This window comes from Canis aureus, chromosome 9, assembly GCF_053574225.1.
Source record: "Canis aureus isolate CA01 chromosome 9, VMU_Caureus_v.1.0, whole genome shotgun sequence".
NCBI lineage: Eukaryota > Metazoa > Chordata > Mammalia > Carnivora > Canidae > Canis > Canis aureus.
This window is the reverse complement of record NC_135619.1, coordinates 76,128,063-76,147,472: the sequence shown is the minus strand read 5'-3', so window position 1 is coordinate 76,147,472 and position 19,410 is coordinate 76,128,063. Positions and strand designations below refer to the sequence as shown.

General features: G+C 69.1%; 1 protein-coding gene across 6 annotated transcripts in view; it reads right to left on the bottom strand.

The window, feature by feature from the left end:
* MTA1 (metastasis associated 1) overlaps positions 1–19,410 on the bottom strand; it is a 29,150-nt gene that overhangs the window by 6,782 nt on the left and 2,958 nt on the right. For 2 of the 6 annotated variants that reach the window (XM_077910870.1, XM_077910871.1), the window contains exons 1-10: positions 11,608–12,126; positions 11,079–11,146; positions 8,927–9,020; positions 6,124–6,174; positions 5,852–5,978; positions 5,720–5,783; positions 4,590–4,707; positions 1,891–1,993; positions 1,163–1,262; positions 715–903 (exon numbers count right to left, since the gene is read on the bottom strand). In XM_077910870.1, the coding sequence (XP_077766996.1) occupies positions 715–903; positions 1,163–1,262; positions 1,891–1,993; positions 4,590–4,707; positions 5,720–5,783; positions 5,852–5,978; positions 6,124–6,174; positions 8,927–9,020; positions 11,079–11,146; positions 11,608–12,019 (1,326 nt within the window). In that variant the 5' untranslated portion in view covers positions 12,020–12,126. Of the gene's footprint in view, positions 1–714; positions 904–1,162; positions 1,263–1,890; positions 1,994–4,589; positions 4,708–5,719; positions 5,784–5,851; positions 5,979–6,123; positions 6,175–8,926; positions 9,021–11,078; positions 11,147–11,607; positions 12,140–12,256; positions 12,567–19,410 lie in introns of those variants that run through there. The other 4 variants (XM_077910872.1, XM_077910874.1, XM_077910868.1 and 1 more) reach the window with 4 other exon arrangements.

Here is a 19,410-nt window from a genome sequence, read left to right as displayed (position 1 = left end):
GAGAGAGGCAGAGACACAGGCGGAAGGAGAAGCAGGCTCCCTGCAGGGAGCCCGACGTGGGACTCGATCCCAGAACCCCGGGGTCACGAGCTGGGCTGAAGGTAGACGCTCAACCGCTGAGCCACCGGGCGCCCTTGGCTGTCGTTCTCGGGGAAGCTCTCAGCGAACTAATCCTACATCAGACTCTGAGCGAGTCAGACTCTGCTCTCCGCTCTGCCCCTCGGGGGCCTCAGCAGGCTTCTCTATCCTGAACGGGTCCCTTCCACCTTCCCGAGGCTTATCAAGATTCCCACCTGGGGCGGGGGCCGCTCCTAAGCAGATGCCGGCCGGCCTGTGGCGCCCCCCCCCCCCCCCACCTGGGACAGACACGCTCGCCTCTTGCGTGAGTGCACGTGTTCAGCTGAGCACAGGGGCTGGGGGGTCCCGGAGGGCACAGGCCCTGCCCGCGCTGCGAATCCCAAGGGCTCCCTGGGGGACACTCTCAAGGGACAGGAGACAAGGACGCACAGGGAGAAGCCCTGTGGGTCAACAACCGACAAACTCAAGGCGGCACAGGTGTTGGCGCCAGGAGGACACTGCGGGCCAGCATGGGCCCCCGGCCTGCGGCAGGAGCAGCTCTCAGCCCAGCCCTCCCGGGAGCCGCACACACACTCGGGGGGCAGGGGGTGCACAGCGGTGCTGGGAGGGGCCCGGAGCCCACCCGGGGGCACTCACGAAGTCTTGCTGAATGTCCGTGAAGTCCTTCCCGTACTTCTCCAGAGCCTCCTCGAAAAGGCTGGCCTCGGAGGCCGACCACTCCTCCATCTCGTCCCTGCAGAGCACGGGCCCGCCCTGCGGCACCAGCGCCGAGATGGCCTTGGCGACGTCGTACACGCTCTTGTGCAGTGTGTCCATGGCATGGAACTGGCAGGACACACAGGTGTCACCCAGGCCCACCGCCCGAGAGGAGAGACGACAGTCCCAGGGGCAGCTGCAGGTCCGGGAGTACCGGGGCCTCCGAGGGGCTCGCTCCCAGGACGAGCTGCTGGGCTCTCCTGGAGGGCATGGACGGCTCGCCCAGCCTGCCCTGGCTGGCGTGGAGACCCCAGGGGGAAACGTGGCCCGGACACAGCAGGCCCCAGCAGCACACCTGTGTGCAGATCCCCGCACCCGGCCCACTCACCAAGGTGATGTCCCGGGAGGCGGCCGCGGCGCTCATGTGCAGGCTGGGCTGCCGGACGGAGCTGCTACAGTCCAGGGCTCGCGCAAAGGTGCCGACGGAGCTGGGGGCGGTGGGGGCACAGTGACCACTGGAGCCCGACACAGAGGCGCCCCAGCCAAACCCCCAGCACAGCGATACAGGAAGACGCCGCCGGGAGGCCCCAGGGACAGAGCGGGGACACCCGGGACAGAGCTCTGACTCAGCCGCTGCCCGGGGCTCCCCTTCCACAGGCTCGGGTCCAGCTGAGATCCACGGGCGCCCCCGGGCATGGGGCTCCCGCACCCACACAGGGACTCCCCTCCTGCTGGCCCGGGCTCAGGGCTCCACTGGGGGCCTGCCGGAGGGAACGCCGCTCCTCGGAGCACTGCCTCCCTTGTGGCCCGAAGACCCTGGGTCGTAGGAGCCACGTCCCTTGGCCACCTCCCCACGGTCTGCAGGGCAGCGGCCCGCAGCCCATCCAGAGATGGCAGCATCCCCGTCCAGCCTGCAGCCCTGCCTGTGCCCGGCCTGCTCAGGCCCTGCAGGTGGGGGGCCCCGGGTGATGCAAGTGCACAGGTCCCGCCCCCAAAGCCGGGAGCTGCCCCCGGGACCCTCCAGGAAGGGAGACAAGGGCTGGGCCAGGGGAGCTGCTGAGCCCCAGCGCTCGGGTCCAGGCGGTACCCTGGCTGCCCCCGGTGCCCAGAACTCACCGAGCCACCACCAGGAACTGGTCGATCTGCTTGTCTATGAGCGGGTTGTGCGCCTCCCACACTTTGGTCTCCAGTCTGGACTGGTCTCGGCCGTCCTCCTCACCTATAGGAAACACGACACGGTGACGCCAACGTGACCCCGAGGCCCTCCCCCGCTGCTTACGGCCAGGCCTCTTGGAGCGAGGGCTCTGCAGGCCTCCGGGGTCCTGGGAGTGGGCCCGAGGGCCACTCGCTGCGCTAAGCGGTGAGCCCAGGTGAGGCGGCAGCAGGCATGCACGCACAGTTCCAGGCATACTCGGCTCGCAGCGGATTTTCACCTCTGCAAACACAGCAGCCCCCTCTTCCCCCCGCCGCCCCGGCCTGCCTGCTGGGGGCTGGCGGAGTCTGATGATAGGCTCAGGGGCCGGGGGAGCCCCGGGACGGCTTGGCCTGCCGTGGGCCCGGGCGGCCAGGTGTGACAACGGGGGTGCCAGAGGCTGGCTCTGGCTTGGATCAGGCTCCTGAGGCAGAGGCAGCCCGGCAGCCCGGCAGCAGCAGTGCGCTCTGCGACCAGGACACGGGACAATGGCTGCATCCGGCGTGGGCATCTGCCCGCCGGGACCCCTCGCAGTGCCAAAGAGGCCACAGTTCAGTTTATCCTCTTCCAGGAGGGCCACCACCCCCGGCCGCTCTTCAGCCTGCAGACGCCAGAGTCGGGGCTCGTTTGGGGGGCTGTGTCCTGCACAGCTGGGGGCAGAGCCCCACAATCCGGCAGGCACGACGGCTTCTGATGAAGCAAGCTTGCTCCCAGAGGACAGGGCGGCCGGTCAGGGGACACCTGGGGAGAGCCCGCGCCCAGGGCAGCCAGCCAGCGTGTGCAGGACGCCCACGGCCACACTGGCCAGCCCCCTGCGCCAAGGGCACGTCCTCAGGCAGCCCAGGCCCGCAGGCTGCACACCCGCAGGAGATCCACTCAGCTCCTGTGCTGCGGCGACAGCACGCTCCAGGCCAAGGGCGGGGACCCACACGGCGTGTCCCACCGGTCAGTGCCCAGCAGGCCGGCCAGGGAGCCTGTGCAAGGGGGTGGCTTGAGCGGGGCCGGTCACCAGAGACGCGTGTGCTCCCTCGCCTCGGGGAAGGTCGAGCCTCGCGGGCCCACCTGGGGTCACGGCAGGAGGGCCCCACACCGCAGGGGCGCGACGGTTATCCCTCCCGGTCGCCCCTGGAGCCTGCGGCACAGGCTGACTGCGGGTGGGACGTTCCTGGTCGTAGCCGGTGTCCCTCCTGGGGGGCCTCTGCCCTGAGGCCCCTCGCCAGGTGTCCAACCCCTCCCGGCCTCTGGAGTCTGAGGGCCATGGCCAGCACCAGCCACCGCCAGCACGTCTGTCCCGCCAGCCCAAGGGACCCTGCAGGCCCCCACGCTGCACCCACTTCAGTCTCCAGCGTATGAGTGGTGGGGCACAGTCCGTTCCCTGGGAGGGTCCCGGGCTCCAGGGGCCACCCTGTGCCCGCCCTGCTGCAGGTTCGCTCGACCAGGCCCGGGCCCCACACCCCGAGGCAGCCCTCACAGCCTCCTTGGGGCCGCAGCTCAAGGGTCTGAGGCGGCCGCTCGGAGGAGCCGAGGAGCCCTCTCCCTGGCACCAGGTCACTGCCCGGGAAACCAAGGCCCTCTGACGTTCGGGCCACTCTGGGTCCTCCTCTGGCCATCACCAGACCCGTCACCCTCAGCCACGCAGGGAAGGCAGCCTGGCACCTGCCGCGGACCTGCCACTGTCGGATGGGCCAGCCGAGCCCCGAAGGACGCCTGGTCCCCGGCACCAACCACGCCCACAGCAAGGGGATGGGCCTTGCTTGCTCCTCAGAGGCCGCCAGGGGGGCCGGCGTGAGCAGGCAGGAGGAGCAGGTGCGCTCGGGGACCCCACGGGAGAAGAGCCAGAAGGGGGACGCAGGGCAGAGGGCCAGCGGGCCAGGAGGGCAGCCTCACCACACACGGGACAGAGGGAACCTGCGTGCCTCCGGCGTGGCTCCTGCCCCGTCCTCATCTCCCACCGGCGGGACCACAGAGAGCCAACAAGCCAGCGCGTGAGCGCATCAGCGTGACGGCGCACACGTGCCTGTGCATGTGGTGGTCACGCGGGCGCAGACAGGGCGGGGGGGCGGCACACGAGCCAACACCAGACCGGCCTCAGGGGATGGAGCATCACACCCAGGGAGACGCAGAGGCCACAGAAAAGGGAACCTGGGCACTCAGGAACCGTCCTCGGATTAAAGCCAGGACCACAGACATTGGGAGGGAGGCCGGAGCCCGGGGCCGTGGGCTGGGCTGGCGGCCGGGCAGGCTCCACGGGAGCAGCTCAACGAGCAAAGACCTCAAGATCACCAGGGCCAGTGGGCCTACGTCGGGGTGACGAGGGCGGTCTCAGCAGCGGGGCGGCAGGGGCGGCGCCTGCACGCGGCCACGCCCGGGCGCACTGAGCCACGTACAGGCTCCAGCTCCCGGGACCCAGCCCCAGCCCCAGCCCCAGCAGGTGGCTCCCGGCTGGAGGCAGGATGCACGGCTCCTCCGACCACGACCACGACCACGGCCACGGCGGGCTGCGCAGAGTCGCTGGCAGCACCGCCCGGCGGCGGAAGTTGGCAGCACGGGCAGAGACTCATTCAACAAGTTTCTTTGGAGAAAAAGCTCAGCAGGGCGCCCGAAGGCCGCGGGGGGCGCCTACCTTCCTTCAGCAGGTCAGTGATGTCCGCCTGGTAGCGGTTTCCCACGCGGATCTCCCCCTTATCGGCCAGCAGGGTCTTCTGCTGGGGGTCGTAGACTAAAGAATAGAAGAAGAAATCCTGAAAGACAGCACACAGGACGGCGTCAGCAGGGCGCCCGCGGCCTCACTGAGCCGCCGCAGGGACCCGGGCCCCGGCCAGCCCGACCGTGGGGGGTGGGGGGGGCGCTCGACAGCGACAAAAACGCTCCAGCGCGGCTCGGAGCGGCTGTCACGGGAGATGCCCACGCGGGGCCACAGAATGTTCCGGGCTTGATGCCCCGGGCTGCAGCGCAGCAGCCGCCCTGTGTTTCTCGCCCGTCCTGGGGGCACACCCGGCCCTCCTGACCCCAGCCCCGCACGGAGCTCTTAGAATCTGTGTTGAGCGGGTTGGGCTGTTCTCCCACGGCTGCGGGTCCAGGTCACGAGCGGAGCGCCCCCCGGAGGCGGGCGACCACACTTCCAGCGCCTCCTCCAAACGCGCCTGGCGTCTCGGTCCGCCCTGCGGGATGGACTGTGGGCTCTGCCCCTCCCGGCGGCTGCTCCAGCTCCCGACCCCATGTCAAGCGGTTGCGGGACCGCACCACCGGCTCTCCTCAAAGCCACGCTGCTCGCTTCTGCACGCCGTCCCGGCCGCAGGCCAGGCTCCGCGCGGTGGGAGGGGCTGTGGCTGACAACGAGGCCGCCCCTCAGGCCTCCAGCCCCTGCAGGCCCCACCTGGCCCCCCAAGGCCCGCGTCCCCGCGTCCCGAATGCAGGCTCCGCCCGGGCCATGCAGCTCCCCAGGGACACACGCGCTGTCTGGAGACATTTTCGGCTGTCACAACCGGGGGCGGCATCGGCGGGTCGCGTCCTACAAACGCATGCGGTCCCTGCTCCTGTGTGTGGGACGAGAAGGCTGGCTCCACGGCCCCGAGCCCCTGACAACTCGTGTTTTTGGTTTTAGACTCAGAAACCCTTCCCGCCGCCTGGGCGTCCTGGCTCCGGCCCCATACGGTGAGGGTCCGAGGTGCTGGCCTGCGGCGGGCTGCGAGGCACTGGCCCAGAGGAGGGGCGGGGTGGGGACGGCCCCAGGGACGCCGCGGCTGGCCTCACCTCCCGCTCCAGGTAGGACTTGAGCGACTCCGTCTCGTTGAGCAGGGTGACGCTGCACTTCCCTCTGCAACAGGAGGGCGCAGCGTCAGGGGGGCAGGGTGGACCCCCGGCACCCTCCGGGCCGCTGGGTACCTGATGTGAGTGGCGGGCAGCGACTCCAGCTGCCGGGACAGGAACAGCTCCCGGTGCCGTAGCTGGTGCTTGAGCTTCTCGGGCAGGTCCACCATCTCGGGGTTCTCCATCTCCTCCTCGATCTCCCCTGCAGGGTCCAGGGCTTCCTGTGAGTCGGCTGCGAGGTGCCTGCCCAGCCGCGCCCACTCGCCCCCGGCACTGACAGGGGGGACAGGGGACGGCAGCTCCCGCCAGCCAGCCCGGGAGGGTCCTCCGCAGCAAGTGGCGCTTACCTTCCTCGCCGTTGTCGGCCCCTGGTCCGGTTTTATAGCAGACAGACAGGGCTGAACGACAGACAGACAGAGCCCAGACGGCAGGTTAGCGCCGGAGCACCGGCCACCCACCGGCTGCCCGCAGGCTGCGGGGAGGAGGGGTGGGGCAAGGGGGACACAGGGCCCAAGGGCAGGGAGGGGCCCAGGTCAGGTGGGCAGAGCGCTGACCATCCCGAGCGCCGATCAGGGGCCTCGGCCACACCTCCAGGGCTCGGACACTGATGCCCGCAGGGAGCGCCCCAGGCTCCCGCGTGAGCACGCACACCTGTCGGGCACCTACTGGGGGTGCGGTGACCGGGAGGCACAGTGGAGGTCTGGGGGACCTGGGGGGCCTGGGGGCCATGCCAGGCCAGGGCACGCGGAGGCCGGCCACCCCACGAGGCTGCTGCACCTGGGCAGCACCTGGGCAGCACCTGGGGACCCGGGTCTCTATCCCAGGGCCCTCCGCAGCCCTCTGCTGCCCCCCAGTGGTGACAGAGAGGCCAGGGCCCCGGGCTGCAGGGGGACGGGGTCCTGTGCCTGCTTCAGGCAGGTGGGCCCGGGGCCTGGGCATCCACACTGCTGGCCTTGCCACCTCCCTGCCCACTCCCGCAGACCCCACCAGCACACTGCGGCCCAGCTGGGGACGTCACCAGCGTCCACACAGCCACCAGCCGGCCCACCTGATGTGCACGCCTGTCGTGTGATGGCTCCGGGCCAGGGCAGCGTGGTCAGGAGCGGGGCCGGAGAGTCACCCGGGCCCCTCCCCAGCAAGACACAAGCCCGCAGTGGCTCCGAGATCCCCACCCCTCAGCTGCCACCGGCAGTGGTGAGGAGCCCCGAATGGGCCTTCCAGGCATGTGCACGGCCCAGGAGCCACACTCGCCAGCAGCCCCGGGAGCTTCCCACAGCCCCGCGCCCCCCACCCCAGCCTCCAAGCGTCCTGCAGGCCTGGTGGACCCGAGTGTGTGTGGCGCTCGGGCTGCAGGAAGTCAGCGAGTGGCGGCTGGGGGAGGCAGTCTCTGGCACAGAAAACCCTGCCTCCGGGACGCGTGCGTCCTGGTGCTGGGCCCAGTCTGGGGCTCACCCCCCAAGGCACAGGCGGGATCCATGCTCCCACCACAGCCAGCTCTGACACGCACCCCGGGAGCCCCCGCAGCCTGCTCTGGGGGCGTCCGGGGGGGGGGGGGCTGTCTCCTGCACCCGCCGCTCCCCAGGGCAGGGTCCTGCTCAGGCCGACTGTGTGTGCACGTGTGTGTGCAGGCCCAGGGCAGCGGGCTGCGGCTTGAGGGGACTGTTCTGGTTCCCTACAAGGGGTCGGGGCTGAGCAGAGCGTGGCTGGAAGATGGCCGGAGGACTTCCCTGCTATGGGGACACCCACGTGGCCTGGGTGCCTCTGGCCCATGCTGGGGGCTGGAGGCCTGGCAGGGGGCTCCCTGGGTCCCCCGCACGCCAGGAGAAGGGGCCCCACAGGTCTTCACACCCACCCCTGACACTGGGCTCGGGCCTGGGCCAAAGGGTGGACCAGGGTCACCCTGGCCACACCCGCCAAAGTGGCCCCATAGAATGAGGTTCCTGCCCCAGAGGACCACGCCAGCGGCTTTGGTGGACCTTGTCACCCACCTCGCCGCAGTGCCCTGGGGAGCCTCAGGGGCACTGGCCACCCCATCAGCCCCAGCGTGGTCCTTCCAGCCACACGGCCCCCCACCCCCCAGCTCCCCTCACGTGATGTCAGCCAAGCTCCCACCTGGCCCCTCCTGGCCACCAGCTCACCGACCTCCACGGTGCCTGCCAGCGGGAGCCCGGCCCTGGGGCCACCGTGTACTACCGTGCGCCAGGGGGGTAAGGACCGCGGTCCCGTTGGGCCAGGCAGGGGACACAGGGGAGGCGGCCCGTAAGCATCAGCACCCAGGTCAACAGTGACCCCTGTGGGACATCCTGGTTCCTGCTGCGGCTGGGGGGCAGCTTCAGCACCCACGACCAGACACAGCCACGTGCAGCATGAGCGCAGCAGCCGATGCAACCAGTGAGTGGCACAGAACGCGCCACGGCCCAGGCCCCAGCCACCCACCCACCCAGGAGGCCGGACCGGGCCAGCCAAGGACCAGCGGCTGCTGCCCTCCCCTCCCCTGCCCGGTGTAGGGGCCGTCCCGGGGGACCCGCTCAGCCGGGGCCCTAATGCACCTGGCTGCTCCCCTCCCTCATCCCCGAGGCCTGGGGAGACCCAGTCCTGGACCACCCCCAACCCCTCCAGGACCCAGGGAGGAGGCTGGTCTGCCTGGGCGTCCAGCCCCTCACACCACTGTGCTGGGGGCTCCCCCGGGTACCCCAGGAGGCTCACAGGTGGGGCCTGCGCCCACCCAAGGAGGACGCCTGATGACCTGATGAACCCATGAGAACGGCGCGTGTCCCCAGGCTGGACGGCCGTGTGGCAGGCAGCTGGGGGCCCAGGGGCAGCCCCCACGGAGGCCAGAACCTCAGCCCGGGTGCAGGCAGGTCCCACCCAGAGGACGGGGGCTCTGAGCGGCCCGGGCCCCGGAGCACACGCCCCCACCTGCTCCAGGCCAGTCCCCAGGGCGGCGCCGCTGGCCGCTGACCAGGAACAACATCCCGGGGCTCGAGCTAAGCCGCCGCGAGTCCCTCCGGCCCCACACTTCCCAGACTCAGGTTCGAACTACAAACAGGGACTTTGCTTCTGAAAACACTACACCCAGCGTCAGGAAACCTTCGGAGCCACAGAGGCCTCGCCCCTGACCCCCGCCCCCAGGGAAAGGCCAAGACTCACTGGCGTGCTTGTCGGCCAGGGCGATGAGGGTGCTGGAGATGTCGCGCCTCCGGTAGAAGCACACCACCTTGGCCTCCACGTTGCCGTTGGCCGTCTGCAAGAGCAAGGCAGGGTCTGAGCAACGCACGCCCCCGACCGGCCGGCGGCTGCCAGCAGGGGCGGCCCAGAGGGGCCTCGAGTGACCCCAGGGCCGGCAGGTCGCGGGAGGAGCCAAGCCCAGGGAGCGCTGACGCCGAGTGGGCCGGGGCACGTCTGACCGGGGAGGGGCGCTCGGCGGACCTGAGCCCTCCAGCGGTGCACCCTCCTCCCGGCCCGCCAGCCGGGTCCCCCTGTTGACCTGCGTCCCTCCCCCAGGCCTTGCTCGCTCAGGACCAGAACCTGGTGGACGTCCGGACGCTGGAAAGGCCACAGCCCCTGGGCCCCACCTTCCAGCACCCCCGGGGTGGATCAAGGCCTCCGTCGCACCGCTGGGCAGACCCCAGCGCCAGGGGCCTGGTTCCCCATCAGAACTGGAAGCAGCCACAGGGGCACCTGGTCAGGCGGCCGCCTCTCAATTTCAGCCCAGGTCGTGACCTCAGGGTCACGGGGCCGCGCCCCACGGGCTCCCTGCTCAGCGGGGGTCTGCGCGGGGCTCCCCGCTGGCGCCCTCCTTGGAACCACAGGGGCTGGAGCAAGCAGTAGGTGCCCCTGCCCCGCCGGCCCCCGGGGAGGCCGCCAGCGCCCAGACGCCTTCCAGGACCTCCGAAGAGCTCGGCAGACACGAGAGAGGTGGGGGGGGGCGGGGAGCGCCGGGTGACCAGCCGGGAGCTCAGGGGCCGCGGCCAGCTGCCGCCCCCGCCCTGCGCCAGAGCTGCGCCCAGACGAGCCCCGACTTCCGGGGACTTGACCCTCGGGGCCGTTTCTCCTGTGCCCGAGGGGCCCTGGGGGCCTGGGGGCTCCGGGCAGGGTGGCCCCAGCAGGGAAGGGCCCACAAAACGAGCTCCCAGCGGCCCCAGCCGGGACCGCCCCGGGTCCCCGGGCAGCAGGGGAGGCGGGCTGCGGGGGCCAGAGGGTCCCTCCCGCCCCACCCCAGTACTGAAGGGGGCTGCAGGCTCACACGCAGACGCCCATCGACCCCACCCCGAGCGCTCCAATGGCAGGCTGTGGCCACTGCCATGCAGACCCGTCACCTGCTGGCTGCCACAGGTGGCGCCACCTGCCCTCTCCACGTCACAGCCAAAGCGAGGGGCAGGGGCTGTGCTGGCCCCACCCGAGACCCACTGCCCGCGGCCAGCCCAGCAGTGGGCCCCTGGCTCCCCTGCCACGCTCCCCACCGCTCACTGGAGTCGCGGGCCCGACCCCATGTGTTCCCGAGCCGATGCCCACCCCGTGCCCTGCTGGCCCTGCTGCCCCGGCGGGCCGTGGGCAGCTTCCCCCAGCAAGCACCCGCGGGAGGTGGCCCCACAGCGTCCTGGTCACTGCCCTCGCCCTGCAGCGTCCAGACCTGGCCCAGCCTCCCAGGAGCTGCCAGGCTGCAAGGACCAGCCCCACACGCTGTGTGCAGCGGAGGCCTGGGGGCACCCCCTCCCCCGGGCAGATGCTGCGCAGGAGTCTCGGGAACGGGGGCACAGGGGTCGGGGCTCGGCTGCCACCAGTCTGCTCCGTGGAGCACCAGCACCCCGACCTCCGCCCCCAGCCCGCCGGTCCCAAGGATGCCCAGCCACGCTGCCGTGCTCGGGGTCCAGGAGAGCAGCCCTTGAGGACTGGCCTCACGGAGCACAGCCAGTCGGGGACAACAGGTGCTCCGGGGCCAGGTACTCCGCGGCCGCAGGGACACTCCTGCCTCTCCCCAGTGCTGCCGGGGGCGCCTCAGAGCGGGAGGCTGGCGGGAGGGGGGGCGGCTGCAAGGGCCCAGAGCGGGGCGGCAGGGGCCTGAGTGAGCCGGGAAGTGGCAGAGGCAGCAGGTGGGCAGGGAGACCCCGGCCAGGGGGACCCCACAGGGCGCCCCTGTCCCACAGAGCACACCCGCCACAGGGACCCCACGGAGAGCTCTCCAAGGAGAAGGACCCAGGTGTAAGCGTGTGGCACGGGAACAAAGCCACCGAAGGGTCTGGGGCCGGCCCTGAAGCCCCGGGCGGCCCCCCCCCACGCCCCCCCCCCCCCATGCACGTACCTTGTTGAGCTCCTCGATCCTGCGAATCAGGTACGGGTTGCTGGAGGAGTTCTCAAAATAGACGTAGTCTGCAAACAGGAACAGGGTGCGTCACCCCGCAGCACTGAGCCCGGGGACCAGGGGAGCCCCGACCCCCCTCACACCCGCGCCCAGTTCTAGGGGCCAGGGAACAGGAGGGAACGAAGGACACGGTGCCCCTGCCACCTTAGTGCAGAGACAGGTACCCAGACATGTTGGTGGGTGCCAGACACGGGTCCTAGAGGACGGAGGGGGCTGTCCCGGGCAGAGGGTCCACACGCCCCGCCCCCTGCCCCGCGCAGACGCTGTGGGAGCCAGACTGCAGCTTCCCCCGGGACAGCTTCCGAGGGGCTGCCGGGCGCCTGCACCTGCCCCCCCACCCCACGCGCCCCGGGCAGGGAACGGAGGAGGCCGGGGCTCCCTGGGCAGAGGCAGGGCTCTCGGGGGTGCGGACGGGGTCAGGTGCCAGAGGAACGAGGTCCCGCCACCGCCCGCCAGGTCCCCAGCACACCATGTGGGCACCAGCTCGCCTCCGGCTCCAGAGCGGCCTGGGATCGGTCCCCGGGAGGCTGGCAGGCACCCGGGATTTCCCAAGAGGCCCACGGGGGCGGCTGGCCGGCTCCCATGGAGCCCAGGCCAGCCGGGAGGCCACCCAGCTGCCAGCCTGGCCGCCGCCGTGATGTAGCAGGTAGCTCGGGGCAGCTGCGGGTGACTCGGTGCCAGGACGAGGCCAGGCTGCAGTCCCCAGCAGGGGTGCCCCGCGCTGTCCCCCGTGCCCCAGGGAAGGCCTGCAAGAGGCCCGTGTCAGCCGGGACACAGCCAAAGGGCCACTCGGAGCACAGATCCTGCCCCAGGACCCAGGCCAGCTCCGTCCTCTCAAGAGGTCCTACCGCTCCACCGTGTGGAGAGGCCCCAGCAAGCATCTGGCACCTGCTGCTGCTGTGTACCTGCTGCAGGCACCTGAGGGGGCTCACCTGTGCTTGGGGGGGGGCGCTCACCTGTGCTGCAGAGGAGAGCTCACCTATGCTGCAGGGAGATGGGGGCGCTCACCTATGCTGCTGCGGGAGGCTCACCCGTGCTGCAGGAGGGGCTCACTATGCTGGGGGGGCCTCACCTATACTGTAGGAGGGAGCGCACCTGTGCTGCTGGGGGGGGCTCACCTGTGCTGCCCGAGGCCACAGCCGGATGGGACGCGGCCATGGGCACCCACAGAGCTCCATGGAATGAAAGAGCAACAGCACTAACAGCCCAGAGGGAACAGGGCTGCCGGGCTCAGAGGGCCACGCTCGCGGGCTGGGGGGGAAGAGAGCTCTACGGGAGGGGGCCATCGACGGGCTCGAGGTCGGCTTGACGGCAGTGGAAACGCTCTGAACACAGACCGCGGCCACGCCGTACGCCTCGTGAGCGGGTGAATTTTATCACACGTGAATTGTCGCTCAAAAGAACAGTTTTAATATAAAGCCCTATTGGTCTTAAAGCTTTCATCCAAAGAAACCGAAAAACCAATTAAATCAAAGCTGTCGGGGATCCCTGGGTGGCTCAGCGGTTTAGCGCCGCCTTTGGCCCCGGGCGTGGTCCTGGAGCCCCGGGATTGAGTCCTGCATCGGGCTCCCTGCGTGGAGCCTGCTTCTCCCTCTGTGTCTGTCCCTCTCTGTGTCTCTCATGAATAAATAAGTAAAAATCTATTTAAAAAAAAATAAGTAAATAAACCAAAGCTGTTATTCACATGCAGTCTACACTGGACACGACCCAGGAGGAGCACCACCGGCTCTGCATGCGGCTCTGAGGATCCCTGCTCAGGCAGGGGGCTGGGGGGCACGGGGCTGCGTCCCAGCCGCCAGTTGCACCCCTGCGTGTGCTCCCCACAATTCAGACCTGCACGCCTGAGACGGGTGGGTTAAGCTTTGGTAGATGGGAAAACACGCAAAGCAAAAAGATGGTAGATGATGAGCAAAAACCAGCATAATGAGGAAAAATGAACTCGTGTAAACAGCCAGTAAGGGGATCAACCTCAGGCCAGGGTGACAAAGGAAAGACCCGGAGGGTGAGTGAGCGAGAGCTGGGTAGGAGGGGGCTCCCGGCGCCGCTGCCTGACGGCTCAGGTGACACGGGGCCCGCGCTGGGCGGACGCAGACCCCCGAGCTCCCTGCAAACAGGCAACCCTGTGCCCTAAAGAAATCAGGCTCGGGCAGCCCGGGGGGCTCAGCGGCTTAGCTCCACCTTCAGCCCAGGGCGTGATCCCGGGGACCTGGAATCGAGTCCCACGTCGGGCTCCCTGCGTGGAGCCTGCTTCTCCCTCTGCCTGGGTCTCTGCCTCTCTCTGTGTCTCTCATGAATAAATTAAATAAAATCTTAAAAAAAAAAAAAATCAGGCTCAGGGGCACCGTGGTGGGCTGAGAGTCTGCCTTTGGCTCAGGTCACGATCCTGGGGCCCTGGGGTCAAGCCCCACGTCGGGGTCCACGCTCAGCCTGGAGCCTGCTTCTGCTTCTCTCTCCCTTTCCCTCTCCCTGTGTTCTCTCTCTCTTTATTTTTATTTTTTTTTAATTTTTTTTTATTTATTTATGATAGTCACAGAGAGAGAGAGAGAGAGGCAGAGACACAGGCAGAGGGAGAAGCAGGCTCCATGCACCGGGAGCCCAACGTGGGATTCGATCCCGGGTCTCCAGGATCGCGCCCTGGGCCAAAGGCAGGCGCTAAACCACTGCGCCACCCAGGGATCCCTCTCTCTCTCTTTAAAGTAAATAAAATTCAAAAAAAAAAAAAAAAAGAAAGAAAGAAAAAGAAAAGTAAACCCTTTCAACTGCAAGCAAGAAAATAAAAATCAACAAAGGAAAGAAAGGCAGCCCTCCAGACCCAGACGGGCCCTGCTGAACCCAGCCAACACCCAAGGGGGACCTGACGCCAGCCCACGCCGTTCACCCTGAGAGCGGACGCGGAGACCACGCGGGAACCCCACAGACGCGAGGGAAGCCGCTGGGACCCGAGGACACAAGGTCGGCTCGACGGGGAGGATCGCAGCGGCGGAGTGAAGGCAGGCCAGGCCGCGCGGCCGTCGGAGCAGAAGCAGGAGGGCCACGCCGTCCCGACAGTCTCCGGCAAGCCGGGAGCACGGTCCGCCCCGCAGCAGGCGCTCGTGGAACCCGCCAACGGCAGGAGGAAAACCGGCGCTCCCGGCCCACCGGCAGGACAACGGGGCGCTCTCCCCGCCGCGCTCACGGCCGGGGCCCACCAGGGAGATCATCAGCACACGCGGGGCCCGGCCTGTGCGCCCGGGAGATGCCAGAGTCGACGGGGAAGTGACGAGCGAGCGAGCGTCACACAAGCGCCGCGGACAGGAGCTCCGAGGACCGTCACGTACTCAAGGTCCCTTTAGTAAAAGACCTACAGACGCTTAAAGCTGCAAAGTCCCGTGCGGGAGCCGAGGGCAGAGCTGCACACGCGGGTCGGGACGCGGGTCGGGACCCAGGAGCCTCCTCCCAGGGCACCACGCGGCCCGAGCGGACGTCCCCGCCTGTGGATGGCTCAACTGGCCGAGGAGCACGGGACGCCAGCTCCGCCAGCTCCACCGCGACCGTCTGCCCAGGAGCACTGATCGGCTTCCGGGCAAGACCTCTGGCTCCGCCGGGGTCCACGGTCAAGGCCGCGCCGTCCAGAGCGACCACGACGCCCGTCTGCAGGGACTGTGGGGCAGCCTGCGTGTCTCATCCTGTCCGACGGGGAACCACAGGGCGCGTGGAGGGCATCACGACCGCGTGGCGGCCTCGGGCGAGCAGCCTTGGGTCCACGTGGTGGCCGGAGAATCCGTGGTCCCCGGGAGAGGCCGCGAGCCTGGGCGCCGCCCGGGTGCCCTCGACGTCACTGCCCTGGCTGCAACGCTCTTGTGACCAGCCACGAGGGCGTGAGGGCCTCGCGCGTCCTGGGCCTGCAGTGCAGGGGGGCCGGGAGCCCAGGGCCCCCCAGCCCTCGATGGGGCCCACGTCCTGCCAACACGGCCAGGGCCGAGCTCTGCCTCCCGCTGTCGCCGTGACGCTCGGACACCACACGGGGCCGTCTGAGCCGCCAACCACCTCCGCTGTCCCCAACACGGCTTCCCCAGGTGGGAGAGTCGCCGGGGGCAGGGCTGCAGCTTGCCGCGGCCTCAGAAGCACCGTTACCGGGGATGCGGCGCCACGTGTCTCCACAGGCACGCGGGGAAGCAGCGGGCGGCCGTGGGCCTTCTGCCCCAGCGTCCGCCTCTGCCCGGAATGTAAGAAACCGCAGTAACGTTTAACCCCTGCGGCGCCGCGGGGCTGCTGCACGGCGGGGAGAGGGCAGCGAGGACGCTCGGCCTCCACCGTGGACAGTGGCGTCCCCAGGGTCAGGGAAGGTCGTGCTGACCCACGGCTGCACCAGGCGACAGAGACTCAAACATCGTGCACGAAGGCACCGGCCAGCAGGACAGCGGCCCCGAGCACTCGCGCTCCGTCCCCTCCGTCGCCGTCCCACGTGCCGCCTGCGCCAGCCGGGCCCCCAGGTGCCCCCTCTGCCCAAGGACGAGGGTCTCCGGCCACGGCCCAGGAACACAGTCCAAGCAGACTGGCCGCCCCGAGCCGCAGGCCCCACGTCCGCCTGCACTGGGCCGTCTCCTGCCGACTCGTCCCAAACCACGCTGGGTTGCAGGCGTCCCCGCTCACCCCTCGGAGCCCACGCCCAGGGGACGCCGCCCTGCCCCGGAGGCCAGCTGCCCCCTGCGAACACCGTTGGGGCGCGTCACCATCCGTCGGCGGCCTCCCGATGGCTGACGGACGAGGCGCCAGGACGCGTGGACAGCGGCACCTCACTCGGCTCCGTGGACACGCTCAGCTGTGACGAGATGCTCCGGTTCACATCTTCCACCTTTTGTGACCGTGAGCTGCTCACGAGCTGTGAGACGGGGTGATGCCCACACGCCCTGTGCTGCCCTAGCGGCCGCGCCACCCGAGCCAAGGACGCAGGGACGCCCACGCCGCTGGGTTCACAGTACACATTTTCCTGCGATGCGATGTCACAGCAGGGACGCCGCGGGGTGCTTGAGCACGGCCGAGATGGGACAGTGTCCGCGGGAGCAGCAAGGGGACCCCCGCCACGGCGCTCAGGCCACCGCTGCGGCTCACGAGTCGCTGGAGGAGACGTGGGAATGCACCCGTGGGGCTGCGTCTGGGGAGAATTTGCTGCGGTGCTGAGGCGGGAGCCTCCCGCAATTTTGGCGTCCGGGACACGACGGCAGGTGCAGGTGTCTCCCCCGCACGGACCTTCCCGCCAGCCTGACACCCCCCAGCGGGGCCCCGCCGCTCCTCTTCTGCGGACCAGCCGAGCTCCGTGTCACCCGGGTCCAGGCCGTGGCCAGACAGGGGGGCACAGCACCCGCCCGACAGCCTGCGCCCCGACCTCAGGGCTTCCTGGGAGGCGTGGACGCCGCGCCCGAGCACCGGGGACAGGAATCCGACCCGTGGCAAGACGTGACGGAGGGGCCGGCACGACCGGTGAGCGAGGACGGTGCGACTGCAGCCAGTGGTAACGGAGCCGGAGGAGGTTTGTGAACAGACGCACGCGGGTGAGAGCCCAGGGCCGGGGGCGCAGCGGTTTAGCCGCCTTCTGCCCAGGGTGTGAGCCCGGGTCCCGGATCGAGTCCCACCTGGGGCTCCCTGCAGGGAGCCTGCTTCCCCCTCTGCCTGGGTCTCTGCCTCTCTCTCATGAATAAATACAATCTTTAGAGGAAAAAAAAAACCAAAAGCAAAACCGAGAGCCTCCGAGTGCACCCCACACGAGGGGGAACCCAACAGCAAACCCCTGGGGCGCCCGGGTGGGCCGGTCGGATCTCAGCTCCGGTTCCGGTCGTGACCCCGGGCCTGGGACCCAGGGCGCCCGGTCCATTGCACCGTGTCCATCGGGTTAGGGCTGCACCCACGGGAGCCTGCCCCGCCCCCGCCCACGCATGCGCTCTCCCCCCCAAATAATCTATAAAAAAAAAAAGTAAAGCCCCGAAACTACAAAAATTCCACAAGAAAACAGAAAGAAATCTTTGTGAGCTTAGATGAGGCAGGTTTCGTAAGCACGGAAGAGCTGCGGAGCCCGTGCGTGAAGGCCGGGAAGACACGCGCTCCCACAGCCCGGCGCGGGGACGGCGACCCTGCGGGTGGGGGCCTGGGCTGTGCCAACCTCACCGCCAGCCTCACCCGAGAAGGAAGGCCCTGCCCAGGGTTCAGCGCCGCCGTCCGCCGTCCACCCCGGCTCCACGCGCAACTCCGCGCCGACCCAGGTCACAGCCCAGGACACGCATGAGCGGCGGCACCGGCGGGCGGGGGGCGAGGCCACTGCGCAAGGCGCCTCCACACTCCCTGCGCGCGACACGCGGCGCCTGCAGCCCCTGGTCCCCACTGACAGCCCGCTGGCCCCTGCAGCCTGGCCTGGGGTCCGCCGGCCGGTGGACGCCTGACCCGGTGCCACCCCACCCAGGGTGCTTGGGTGTGCGCCAGCCTCCCTCACCCACAGTCCGCACCCCACGCAGCTGGTAGAGGGCCGAGCACGAGCGTTGGTTCCGGCTGTGGTCCCCGCCGGGATCCAGCCCCGCATCGGGCGCCCTGCTCTGCCCGCGCCCTCGGCCCGGCCCGGCCCCCTGCTTGTGCTCGCGCACAGGCTCGCTCTCCAGTAAGTAAATAAAATCTTCAAAAAAGGAATAAAATAAACAGAAGTTGAAAGACAAAAATGTGGAAAACGCATCACGGGACGGGCCCGGGGAGGACCCCCGCCCCCGCCCACGGGGTGGAATGAAACCAGGAGGCAGGGCGTGGCCCCCGTGGGCCCGGGCTGGGGGCCTGCTCCTGGGGGACTCGGTCTCAGGGCTCTCGGGCTCTGGGCAGCGGCCACAGCACGACCCGCGTCACAGGTCAGGTGGGCGCAGGGGTGTGGGACCTGCGGGAACACCGGGATGGTGCCCGGGGATGGTGCCGGCGAGGGACCCGCCCACAGGAGGTGCCACAAGAACCGGGGAGCTGGGCCGTCCGGCACACCGCGGGCGGCCCTGGCACCCACCGCCCACCCCGCGTGTCAGAACCCGCCCACGCTCTGCGGGGGCGGGAACCCCCCAGCCCCAGGCTCCCTCCTGGCTCCTGCACCGCGGGGACACCTGCAAGCCCAGCATTCTTCTTTTCAAATTTGGGGACGGGGATCCCTGGGTGGCGCAGCGGTTTGGCGCCTGCCTTTGGCCCAGGGCGCGATCCTGGAGACCCAGGATCGAATCCCACATCGGGCTCCCGGTGTATGGAGCCTGCTTCTCCCTCTGCCTGTGTCTCTGCCTCTCTCTCTCTCTGTGACTATCATAAATAAATAAAAATTTTAAAAAAATTAAAAAAAAAAAAAACAAATTTGGGGACGGAATCGAGAGAAACCCAAGCAGTGGCCAGGACCTCAGGCTGACCAAGGGCAGAGCCAGGGCTGGGCACAGCCCTCGAGCGCAGGACACGGAGAGAAACCTGACTCATGCCTCTGCAGGACTATCCCCCAAATACCGCACGGGGTCCCCATGCCTCCACCACCCAGACCGGGGCAGTCCTGTGAGCGGAGGGCCTCGGCACCCACACACCCCACGGGGCTGGGCCACAGGGGACCCCAGAGGGCCCCTGAGAACACAGCGACGGCCCTAAGGACAGCCAGCAGCGTGGGGCCATGTCACCGTCCCCACAGAAGTCTGGGGACCAGAGGCTGACGTCTACTTCGGGCAGGTGCTCCGAGGGTCAAGGGCTCCAGACAGTGGGCCTGAGTGGGGCCGGGTCTCCCATGCTCTCGGGGACACATGCTGGGGCAGGGTCTCAAGTGTCGCCACCTCCTCTGCCGCCCGAGGGAAGGGTGAGTGGAGGCAGAGGCAGGGCCGCAGAGGGTGGGGGCCCAGCAGGGGGGCCTGTGGCCGGGGCGACGGGGACGGTGGCTGCGCGGGGGACCCCCGCTCCTCGGAAGCTGCTAAGCAGTCTTAAGCGGCGAGAGAGAAGCTTAGCAGGATCATCTCCTAAGGCAGGTCCCAGACCTAGAGCGGGGGCCAGACTGGGGGCCACCAGACAGCTGAGGGCCGGGGAGGGGCCGTGGGGCCCCAAGGACCTGCACCCTGGGTGGGGGGCACCCTCACAGCCTGGCGCAGGCCTCCGGGGCTAGCTGTGCAGAGACCTCGGGAGCCACGGGAAAGCTGCACCCCAAGTCTGTTGCCAGGCGGGTGGAGGGACAGAGAGAGAAGCCGCAGCCCCGGGCAACCCACACATCAAATTCTGGGGAGCCCGCGGGCGGGGGCAGAAGCCGCGGCCGAGC